This window comes from Sylvia atricapilla, chromosome W (genome assembly GCF_009819655.1).
Source record: "Sylvia atricapilla isolate bSylAtr1 chromosome W, bSylAtr1.pri, whole genome shotgun sequence".
NCBI lineage: Eukaryota > Metazoa > Chordata > Aves > Passeriformes > Sylviidae > Sylvia > Sylvia atricapilla.
In genome coordinates this window covers 14,132,419-14,145,180 of record NC_089173.1, presented here as the reverse complement: position 1 = coordinate 14,145,180, position 12,762 = coordinate 14,132,419, and the positions used below count along the sequence as shown (strand labels likewise).

Here is a 12,762-nt window from a genome sequence, read left to right as displayed (position 1 = left end):
GAATATTATACTAAGCCACTGACACAATGAATTAGTGCTCAGTCTCAAGTACAGTCAGTATGCTAGCAGATCTACCCCATGCAAACTTAGTTAAATACAGTAGCTGCAAACAAAGTGCCTTTTTTTCCATGGGAGGGCCGTGTCTGAGGCACAAACCAAAATAATTTAAATATTGAAGGATGCTATTTTGCATTCTAAAACTGTTCTGAGTGGCTGAAAAATGTTCCTATTCTAGGAGAAAAAAACCACCTTGATAAACAATTTCAATAATGGATCTGTCATTGCAATTCAAGTCACGCTTTTAATTTTGAAAGTTACAAATACAAAATAAAAATGATCAATGGCATCATGTTTAGAGCAGTAACTGAATATTTTCTGTACATAGCAATATTTCTTTCCAAACAGGATTATTCTCCAGGAAAGCAAACAGAATTGATTGAATTCTAACAGGTAAAATGTTAGAAACTCCAATATACAGTAATTGAGTCCCTCAAGACATTAAGGGAATGCATAAGAAGACAAATGACACACGTTAAATAATTTAAAAATACAAGTAAAAAAATGCTACAGAAACTCATGTTATAAATGAACCGTTTTTGCAATACCAATCACAGAAGAACTGTAGCAGTTTATAGTCAAATCAGTGTCTTTTGCTTGTTTCCTTCCTTCAAATCCAGAAGTTTTGTTGGGAGTTCAGAGTGAAACAAGTCAAAACCCTAAACAAACAATAAGGTGATGGTAGCAACAGACAAACATATGGACTAGATTCAGCTTTTTGGTTTTATTTAAGTAAGTCTGAGGATGTGCTGTAACAGACCAATTGAAGAAGCCAGTAGCCATTAGAAATGACAAGGTGTTTTGAAAGCAGTCAGAGGACTGTTCTGTTAGGTTTGGTATAGCCTAGATCTGGTCGTTCCCTCAAGGAACATCAAGTTCTAGCAAGTAGAATTCCATGATGTGATTGTTGACTTGACAGAGAAAGGAAAAAAAATCACTAAAACAAGGATGATATGCGAAGTTTCCCATATAGTGGTCATATGATTAAAAAACAAATACCAATCTAGCAAAAAAGGTTGTTTCCTCATTCTTCTTACAGAATATGGGACCTTTATGCACATTCTTGTCAAAACATGAAGTGTTCCACACAACAGAGAACACCTGAGGTATGGACGTCAGATATGGTGCCTTAATTTCATAGTGAGTTGTGTTGTAACTCTCTGAAGTAAAAGAGATTGGGCTGCAAAGTCCAAACATTTGTATAGTAGGGTTTTAATCATACTTGTTGAAGTGTTCTTTGTAAATCAGGACTCAGAAAGAGGTGGGTTTTTGGGGAAAGAATTAGCTACAGCCCTTTGACTTGAGTTCTAAAGCTCACAGCTCAGAACCAACAGCTGCTCAAGTAAATCTCCCGCAAACAATGCCGGGCAGAATGAGCAATCACAACAGGAACAGCCTGAAATGTTCAAGCATGCTTCATGTACACCAAGTCCTTTCCTACTGGGTGCTTCCCAAGCAAAAACAATGTGGCTTTGCCATGTACAGCCTCCAGAACTTGTGCAGGAAGAAAATGCAAAATTCACAAAGTACCAGCTCGTTGCCCCTACCGACTTGTCCATGTTGTTAAACTAGCTAAGACCTTCCCTCATTGTGTGAATCCACTAAAGAACTTACACATTCCAAATATTAAAGTTTTTATTCAGTCCAGAAATATAGATCTTACTTCAATTCAATGTCTGCCTTAACTTTTGACACTGTACATATTACATATCATTTATATAGTGTTTCATTTTTTTCCAGACACTGCAGACTACAAATGACATAATATTGACATGTAAAACTCTGCCACTTACTGAAGGCTCACACACATGAACGTTTCAGGCAGTTCAATGAAATTCTAACAGAGTTGGGTAGTAAAAAGTTACTAACCCTTTTCTGATTTTTAGAAAACAATTTAAAAGAATTAGTAGTTATGATGTCTTAGCCATTCCCAGTTCTATAACTGTCTCTTGAACCTGTTTAAAAAATGATGAAAACAATAGTAAATTTAAAATCATACAGAAAAGCATTTCACAGCTCTGACATTACATCTACATTTAGCAATAGAAATGAGGACCTCCCTTCTTACACTGTTACAAAGTCAGTTTTAAAAAACAACAAATCCTCCCCATTCTTCTATAGTACGTCAATAAAAAGTGCTCTGCATACACTAGATTTAAATACTTCACTGCAGTAAACTACATTAATTGTATATTATGTTTCAGTCTTGGTAACAGATCTGTCAGGAGTAGCTTCCATACCTAGTTTCCATTGAGCTGCTGCTGAGGAATGTCATTATGGTCAGTGCCTGATTTGCCACGGCTTTTGCTTTCTCTTTCTTCATCCTCTTCATCTCTTTCATCATTTCCACTATGGTTTTTACAATAGAGTCTGGCACAATAAAAGGAACAGTGAGGATTTACACTGAAAATATCCATCAAAACCTGACTTCTCTCAATTAGTATTGAGATGTGCTACAAGTCAGTTGCAAACTCTTAAGTCATTCACAGCCTTCAGCCAAGCACCAGTTAAACTGGGAGGAAAACAAAGTTCGAGAGCAGCCAACAAAACTGTGACCAATCCCAGTTTTGCAGAACTGCCACCGCACTGCTCAGCAAATGCCCTCTTGTAGGCACAGCTCAGCAGCTCAGCTGCAGCCAAGCCACAGCTCTTCAGGAAGGATGGAAAGTAGTGGGGTCCAAAAAGCCCCGTAAGGAAGCTACAAACACATCAGTATGAAGGAATCGTGACATCAATTTTCTTGATCTAAATGACAGATTACTGGAGAAGGAGAATATAATACAAGTCAAATAATTTTCTCATTTCTCCTATTTACAACACTACAGAAATTTTAAATTAGCAGAGTAACTGAAATGTTTTGTAAAGTCAACGACTACTTAAAAATACTGTTTTAACTTAGATAATATCCTCTTTTCTAAGAACACATTGACTAGTCAAGTTAGGCAGAAAAAGTGTAATGAAATATCTTTACTTTTGTAATAGATTCAACAATTACATTAGTCCTTACTTATAAATTCCTCGTGACATATTCTCAATGTATTTAGCTTTGTCTTCTACTCCACAGTGGTAATGATATGTTTTTATGCAGGCTTTGATTTCACACCCAATAGTAGCACCAGGCTGGCTGCAGAGTGTGCATTTCTGTGCAGGGGAAAGAAGAGAACAGCAACGTTCAACATCTCAGTATTTTGCCTCTTAGTATTCAGTTTAGTGTTCCTCATATTTATGGCTAACATTTTGGAACAGAGTAATTCCTCTGGCAGATCATCCTTCCAATGAAAAGTTAATCCAAGACATGGTAAACCAGAAACTATAAGATACCAACCCACTAAAATATGAATGCTAGGATTTACCTGCCTGTTGCACAGAAAATTGCTACATGATTGCAAAACATGTTATTGCATTTCCAAGGCCATTTTATTGCTGCTGAAGTTAGTATGCCAATATATAAAGAGTCTTAAATTATTTTTTTCAAGGAACAATATTGCTAGTTTTTTATTCTCTCTCTGATCCTCCATAAATTTCTTAGCACTTAAAAAACATCCTGAGTTTAAATAAAATACAGTGTGATGTTTTACCAGCATCCCCATCTCTGAGATCTTAATATGTTTTCCTACTAAAACACCAAAACAGTTGGAAACACTGATATTCACTGCAAGAATTGCATATTCTCCAATTTTATGTGCAGCTTCACATAGTGTCTTTGTAGTAACACAGGTCCAAAGCTGTTACTCTCTTGCAGTTACAGCATGGCTAACATGAATCATATGATTCTATGATAATAACAATTATGTACATTGTCAAAAAGAATCCCAAATACCACATGCCCAAACACCACTAATATTAAGGTGATTCCTATCTGGCTGCCCTTCCCACAAGTAACAATATACTTTAATTTTGTGTTTAGAAAGAGATGGAAAACATTGCTCCATAAAAGGAAGAAGGCAGAGTTACACAGACCTTAGCAGAATCACTAACACATTCACTGCATTCTGCAGGTACATACCATTCTTTTTCCTCTCTTGATTTCTTGAAGTACAGTTTTGATATCAAAATCACCAAATTCTGCCCTTGAAGTTGTTGTTAGCTGGACAGTACCAGAAGAGAACAACTGTAAAACAAGCAAGTCAAAGTAATGTCAGCTCACCAAGATGTTTGGAATTTTTTTCTTTACAGGAATAACTGAGCACTGAACATCCTGTTTTGTGATCTCAGACAGCATGTACTTTACCAACAAACTAGGAAAAACCCTTGCTGAGAAATTTAAGTATTCCTTCTGATCCCCACTTGACTGCTTTAATTAGAGTTGTTGTGCCTTGGAGAAATATATTTTAAAAGACAGAGGAGTAGACGAGAAATAATGATAGGATGAAAACGTAAAGTAGCCAATGGGCAATATTATCAATTACACTACTCAACTTTTTAGGAATATTCCATTTCCTTCCCTGTGACATAAATGTAATTCAGGTTCAACCCTGATGTCAATATAGCTGTGAAGTCCTGAGGGATGAAAATGGAGGACAGGAGTACCATCCTTTCTATCATCATCCTGGTATATTCAACTTTAACTGCCTTAAAACTGAAGTTTGGGTAGACAAATTAACAAAGAGCTTTCCTAGAGTAAGACTCGAAGCTGCTGGTGTTAGGATAGGGTTAATAATTTTGGTTACCAGAGAAGCTGGGAATAGAGTCTCTGCTTCACTGCAACCAGGTGTTGCTTTCATTGTTTTAACCAAATCAAGTATAACTCTGCCTGGGTAATCGGGATGGGGGGAGAAGGAGAAGATTGGGACAGCTTGTACGTAGAAATAAAGTAGGTCGGGTGAAACTGTACCTAATCATCATAAGATAGATGATCGAATTGTAATGATTTTTGGTAGCTGAACATGATTATTATTTCAAACTAGAATTGTAAAAGAAGATATTTACAAAATTCATGCTTGGATGTATACAATAGAACAATGTAGGTTTAATGATTAACATGGAGTTATGTAACGGAGGGGTATAATATTGGGGCCTTCTTGGACCCTCGTTGGAGTTGGATTTGGGTTTGTACCCCGGCTCCCAGAGCTCTTCAATAAAGCACCTCATAATCATTCCGGTGGTTATGTGTTTTCCTCGCTAACATTTTGGCGACCCAGGCGGGACCCTGTGAGCGCTGCTGAGGACCTCCCGTCCCGATCACGCTCCAGCCGGCACCGAGGGATTCTCGGGGAGCCCATCGAGGTGGGACCCCCCGCCGCTCACAACGTCCCCTGGAGAAAAGGTAAGGTGCTTTATTCTGGTCTGGTGCCTGCCTGTCAGACACGGCGAAAGCTGCACGTGGTTGGGCTAAGGAATTCCTGGTAATGCCTAGGCACCGTCCGTTAGACAGGGCGAAAGCCCTGCAGGTTCGGCATTGGTGGTGTTATGTACTGTAACATATGGAGAAGCTGAAGGGTTTAAAAGTAGGGGTTATGGGCGGCAATGCCCCCATACCCGCTTCTCCTTTGGGGTGCTTGGCAGCACACGGGAAGGATGAAAATTTTGGTCAGGAATTACAGAAGGATAAATTGATTAATTATTGCAATATATGGTGGCCTGGTTATGTTTTGCCTGATAATCAGAGGTGGCTGGAGAATGGATCTTTGGAACCGAATCTAATATCACAGCTGATGGAGTATTGCGAATAACGGGGGAGATTGGATGAAGTTACGTATTTGTTTCATTTACAGGAAAAGCCAGAGTGGCTGGCTGAGTATGGGTTAAAAACAACGATCTTTGAAAACAATCAGTGCCTGGCTTGTGTCCAGGATAAGCGTTGTGTGGAACACTTGGTTTTGAGTGCAAGTTTGGGGAAAAGGGGTGAGAAAATGATTTAGAAGCTGATTTGTTAGTGGGACCCACAGTTCCCACCAGTGCCCCCCCCCCCTCGACATTGAGTTCCCCTTCGCTTGGTCTCACCCCACCTAATTCTCTTACCTCTCCCCAGCTTAAGCCTATCTCTTTCCCCTGCTGACACCTGCTCCTGTCCCCCTGACCTTCGTCTGTCATTTTCACCTGCTCCTTCCTTCCCCGAGAAATAACCAAGATGTAGCTGTGATAAAGAGACATGGGGAAGGTGCAGAAGGAGTGGATAGTAGTGGGAGTGATAAAGATAAACCAGTAACCCCAGTATCTCATTGGACCTGGTTAAAATTGGCCCCTGCCTGGCCTAAGGCAGGAGGGGCAAGAGTTAAGAAATTTGGACAAATTACTTGAGGTGGCTTAAAGTTAATAACAATAGAGAAAAGTGGCTGCTAAGAAACAGGGACAGAGTCTTTTGGCAGTTTTACAAGGACAAGGGTGAGGATGTAGTAGAACTGGTCGGAGTGGTAATAGAAGTGGTTTTGGCAGAAGCCATGAAAAACTAATAATAAATCAATGCTTACTTATTTATGCTTACTTACTTATTAGAAAGTCATTAGAAAAAGAGTGCCCAAACCGGTTTACCCAGAATGGTCAGCCCCAAGCAGACAGCGTAGCTGGAGTCATGGTCTTATGTGAAAGAAAGCCAGGATTAAAGGAACCCATGGTGACTTTGTGTTTAGAAGGAAAGAAGGTTACCCTTCTTACATACACATTCTATATTGAACTGTATGGAAGGGCAAATTGAGAATAAGCTGACTGTAATCATTGGAGCCACAGGGAAGGAAGAAACACGGTCATTCCTGCAACCCCTAGATTTGAGTTTTGGGAATAATGTTTTAACACATGAATTCTTGTATTTGCCTGAGTGCCCAATTCTGCTCTTAGGGCATGATTTATGGGTGGCACTTGAAGTGGTAATTACTTTTGAGAATGGTGAACTTGTAATGATACCTGAGTCAAAACAGGAAAGATTTTAATGATAAAAGAAAAGCCAATCCCTAATATTCCTAAGGAGGTAGAAGATGCAGTGATTCCTTCTGTATGTGAAATGGATGTACCTGGAAAATTTAAATTGGCACAACCAGTACATGTAGAATTGAAAGAAGGAGAAAATGCTGTATAGATTAAACAATACCCTATAAAACAAAAGCAAGGCAAGGAATAGCAAAGGCTATTGATAAATTTTTAAAATATCAAATTCTAGAAGAATGTGAATAAGAATACAATACTCCAGTTTTTCCAGTGAAGAAGCCCAATGGTGAGTATAGACTTGTACAGGATTTGAGGGGCATAAGTGAGATAACCAGAGATATTTATCCAGTGGTGGCCAGTCCTTATACATTGTTAGCATCTGTAAAGGAGATATATAAATGGTTTACTGTATTTGATCTAAAATATGCCTTTTTCTGCATACCCCTTGACCAAGATAGTAGGAACCTATTTGCCTTTGAGTGAGAACATCCTGGAAGTGGAAGAAAGTCCTAACTCACCTGGACTCGATTACCGATGGGTTTTAAAAACTCCCCAACCCTATTCAGGAGTCAGCTGGCAAAGGAGCTGGAAATCTGGACTAAAGAAGGACAGGTACCAAGAGACCAGTACCTATTGCTCCAATATGTAGATGATATTCTGATTGCTACTGAAGAAGAGACAACCTGCATAAAGGTAACAACTGAGATTTTAAATTCCTTGGGAATGGGAGGATATAAGGTATCCAAAGAAAAGGCCCAAATCGCCCAACAGACTGTTATCTATTTGGGATGCGAGATCTCCCAAGAGTAAAGAAGGCTGGGTACTAATCGTATTCAAGCTATTTGTGATATTCCAGAGCCACGAAATCTTCATGAGCTGCGAATTTTCCCTGGTATGACCAGGTGGTGTCACCTGTAGATCGTGGACTATGGACTGATTGCAAAACCCTCATATGAGGCTCAGGAGACTCAGCTGTTCGTCTGGGGCAAACCACAAAGGAGGCCTTCCAGAAAATGAAGGAAGCATTGACACTGCTCCTGCATTAGGGTTACCTGATTTATCTAAAGACTTTCAGCTGTATGTTCATGAGAGGCAGCACCTGGCACTGGGAGTCCTGACCCAACGATTGGGAAGTTGGAAAAGGCCGGTGGGTTACTTTTCCAAACAGCTTGACAACGTAAGTGCTAAGTGGCCCTCATGTCTGCGGGCAGTGGCAGCTACTGTGCTACTGATACAAGAAGCCAGGAAGCTCACGATGGGAAGACATATTGATGTCTTCGTGCCACACATGGTAACCACAGTCCTGGAGCAGAAAGGGGGCCACTGGCTCTCTCCGAGTCGGATGATGAAATTCCAGGTAACCCTGACCGAGCAGGATGATGTGACACTAAAAACAACTAACCTTTTGAATCCAGCCTCGTTTCTAGGTACTACAGCTGAAGAAGGTTCACTGGAACATGACTGCGTAGAGGTGATCGAATATACCTATTCAGCAAGAGCAGACCTGAAAGATACTCCTCTGGAGCAACCTGAATGGGAACTCTTCACGGATGCAAGCAGCTTTGTGGAAAATGGAATGAGATACGCTGGATGTGCGGTAACCACAATTAACACAGTAGTGGAAGCAAAAGCATTACCACCTAATACATCTGCCCAGAGGGCAGAGCTGGTTGCATTAACCAGAGCACTGGAACTGAGTGAGGGGAAAGCAGTCAACATATGGACTGACTCAAAATATGCCTTTGGAGTAGTGCATGTACACAGAGCATTATGGAAGGAAAGAGGACTACTGTCCTCCCAAAGGACACATATTAAACATCAAGATGCAGTCCTACAACTAATAAATGCAGTACAAAAACCCAAACAAGTAGCAATCATGCACTGCAAGGCACATCAATTGGGCAGTTCTAAAATTTGTGAAGGGAATGGAAGAGCAGACTGGACAGCCCATCAGGTGGCACGGGAAGTGCAGAAAACAATGGCCTTGATTCCGTCAAAACTTAATGTCTCTCAATTCAATTTACCTCCCAAGCCAAAGTACACAAAAGAAGATGACAGACTGGCACATCTGCTGAAGGCACAGGAGAATGCAAAAAGGTGGTATGTAACCACATAAGGGCAAATAGTGGTACCCCCCTTGGTAATGAGAGAAATCTTACAAATAAGACATAATGAGTGTCATTGGGGTGCAGAGGCATTGGTAAAATCGCTGAAACGAGATATAATCTCGGTACAGATGCAAACAATGGCAAAATCAGTAATGTCAAAATGTGAGATTTGCTTAAAGAACAATCCAGTGGCCAGACAACAAACACAGCTAAGAAGAATTCGGGTAGGGACAAAACCAAGAGATTATTGACAGGTAGATTTTGCAGAATTACCCAGAACTCAAGGATATAAGTATTTGATAGTAGGGGTTGACACATTTTCTGGATGGCCAGAAGCCCTTCCCTGTTGTACCAATCAAGCAAAAGAAACAGTTAAGTGGTTACTACAGGAGATTATTCCCAGGTTTGGGGGTGCCTATAGGGATATCATCAGACAGAGGCCCACATTTTATAACCAGGGTGGTACAGGAGGTGAGTAGATTATTGGGAATCTCCTGAGACCTCCATACCCCATGGAGATGCCAGTCAAGTGGACAAGTAGAAAGAATAAACCAGACACTGAAGAGGCAGCTTAGTAAGATATGCCAGGAAGCCAAATTGCAATGGCCACAAGCATTACCAATAGCATTGCTGGGGATTCGGATAAAACCTAGGAGTGGAATGTCAGTCAGTTCCTATGAGATATAGTATGGGAAGCCATATGTATCTCCAAACCCTAATCCAAATGTACACGTTACAGAGAAACAGGATGTGTATAATTATGTTCTGTCTCTTAAGAAAACTTTAGCACAGCTCCGGAGAGCTCTCCTGTAGAACAGACCACTGAGTCTTGAAAATCCAGTCCACGACATCAAACCAAGAGACGAGGTGTACCTCAAGACCTGGGATGAGGAGCCATTGAAAGACTTGGTCCTCATCAAATACTACTAACCACCTTTACAGCTGTCAGAGTGGCTGAAGTGGAACCCTGGATACGCTACACCCAAGTGAAGAAAGTCCCTCATGGAACTGTGTCGTAGCCTGCGCAAGCTGTAAAACCAACAAAGCTGAAGATAAGACGTCTGTAACTGTTTTCAGTGGTGTCAGTAACCATGCTCGTTTGGGGATTAATGTTAACTTCATGTATTTTAATGTTACCATTAGGAATTACTTTGGGATATGGAATGCACAGAGGTCTACCAACTGCTCTTCATTCTAAAGTGAAGAGAAAGGTACAAACAGGAACACAGGTAATAGAAGCTCCTAATACAATTCAAGCTGAAATGTGATGATTGGATTAATCAAAGACTTTGCCAAAATGCAAAACACCACTAGAATAACAGCCTGCCTGCCAATACCAAAGGCGGCAAGAGACCCAATAAGTTGGGGAATCATAACATCAAAACTACCTAATATAAAAAAGAACAAAACAGTTAAATGTAAACAGGTAACAGAAAATGTGACAGGAAACCCATTAGTGTGGAAGTGTGAAGAAAATGAGTGGAAAGGATCAGAACCGTGGGAATAGTGCATGGTCTGTGGGTATATTTCAGAAATTTCAATATATGGCAAACACTCCTTGGTGCATTAAATGGAAAAGCCCTGAAAATGAAACAGATCCAGCAATAGTAAACACTGGTACTGCTAGCAGAACAGAAACAGCAAAAGTAAATTGGTAGACATGTGATAAGATTTATGACTGCACCTCTGACAACCTGGAGGTAAAACAATGGTCACCCTTGGCTGTAGCCTTGCAAATTGGTTGTGCTTGCAGAGGAATCAAACACAAACAGGGCAAAATCGCACCCAGGATCATAGTAGGATGTAGTAAGAGTACAGTCCGAAGTCCTGGGCAATTTGTGTGGGCAACAAGTAATAGTGCTTGGACAACACACTTGCCAGTAGATGGGGAGGTAAAGGAAATCACTCTGGCTCTCCCCACCTTATGCCCAATCTGGAAAAGGTCCCCATTTAATGGGAGCCGTGAGCTCCTGCAGATAAAAACAAAACAAGATATCTCGAATAATCAAAATCAAGATGACACCTGGCAAGAACCCTCTAGTGGAGTAAAATTCGGGTGGGCCCTGGAATCTCTGTTTGGTCCTGTTGCAAATTATCAGAATAGGGAAATGCTGTGTAAAATCACAGGTCAGGTAAAAAATTAGCAAGAGTTGCACAAGAAGGATTTAGTAAATTCAATATGCAGTTACAAGCTACTACCAAAATGACTTTACAAAATCAATTGGCTTTAGATATGTTACTCCTGAAATAACACGAAGTGTGTGGATATTTAAAAGGACAAATTGACCATTTCTGCATCCACATCCCAAATGTAACAACAAATGTAGAACATGATATTAGCCAGTTAGGACAGATAGAACATGAGGTACAAGAGGAACAAAAAGATTTAGCTACTACTTCGTTAGACAAAATTTTTAAAGGATTAGGATTGAATATTAATTCATGGGTGAAATCTATCCTTCAAAATGTAATAATTTTACTGATTATGTTTCTAGTGATCTGGTTAGTTTATAGGATCCTAAAAGAGGAAATACAAAGAAGAACATCCTGGAACAGAACAATAATGAAGGCGCTGACACGAGACAAGACTGCACCTTCAGCACCTCCGATCTGCACTAATGAAGCCCACATCAACCACGAATTTGAAGCTGAACATCCAGTATAGAAGATGAATGGACTGTACTGAATGAAAGCATTTACACTTAGTAGATTTAAAGTGAAATACTTTCAAAGGGGGGAATGTTAGGATAGGGTTAATAATTTTGGTTACCAGAGAAGCTGGGAATAGAGTCTTTGCTTCACTGCAACCAGGTGTTGCTTTCATTGTTTTAACCAAATCAAGTATAACTCTGCCTGGGTAATCGGGATGGGGGGAGAAGGAGAAGATTGGGACAGCTTGTACGTAGAAATAAAGTAGGTCGGGTGAAACTGTACCTAATCATCATAAGATAGATGATCGAATTGTAATGATTTTTGGTAGCTGAACATGATTATTATTTCAAACTAGAATTGTAAAAGAAGATATTTACAAAATTCATGCTTGGATGTATACAATAGAACAATGTAGGTTTAATGATTAACATGGAGTTATGTAACGGAGGGGTATAATATTGGGGCCTTCTTGGACCCTCGTTGGAGTTGGATTTGGGTTTGTACCCTGGCTCCCAGAGCTCTTCAATAAAGCACCTCATAATCATTCCGATGGTTATGCGTTTTCCTCGCTAACACTGGCAGACATCAACTCTCTGTTTAGTGAGGCTGGGTACAGAAAGTCAATGAGTAACTCCACAGATTGTCTGGACTATTTATTCATTTTGAGGTACAACATGAACCAGTGAAGTTTGCTACCCAAAGCCCTACCTCACTCACAAGAGTGATATGAAAGATGGCACTGTCTGCTCATGTTCATTGCAGTTAGATCCTGTTCAGGCTGACAGTTCTATAAACGTGATCACCTAAAGGCAAGAGCTTTCTTGAACTTCCATATCCCACACTCTACTTAAGTCACACAGACTGAATCCACAGGTCAGAAAATTAATGAAGGTCATGGTTTTTTCTCAGATTGTGCCAGAATGCCTGTGAAGCTGATTAATTCTTAGAAAGGATTCTTTTAGTTAAAACTGTTTTCTGTTTTCCTTTTTAAATACTTCATATACATTTAGACGCTAAGGGAGCATTTTTAATAAGCTAAAGAGTCTCCCTGAGCTAATTCCATCTCTTAGCATGAAGCCAACTT

At 40.1% G+C, this 12,762-nt stretch overlaps 1 protein-coding gene across 1 annotated transcript in view; it reads right to left on the bottom strand.

Annotated features, from left to right (window-relative positions):
• Positions 1–287: 287 nt before the first annotated feature.
• Positions 288–12,762, bottom strand: part of LOC136373385 (PHD finger protein 6-like) — a 39,758-nt gene continuing 27,283 nt past the window's right edge. Inside the window, exons 8-11 of the mRNA XM_066338294.1 lie at positions 4,064–4,168; positions 3,065–3,198; positions 2,298–2,427; positions 288–716 (exon numbers count right to left, since the gene is read on the bottom strand). Coding sequence (XP_066194391.1) covers positions 2,298–2,427; positions 3,065–3,198; positions 4,064–4,168 — 369 coding nt within the window. The 3' untranslated portion in view covers positions 288–716. The remainder of the gene's footprint in view (positions 717–2,297; positions 2,428–3,064; positions 3,199–4,063; positions 4,169–12,762) is intronic.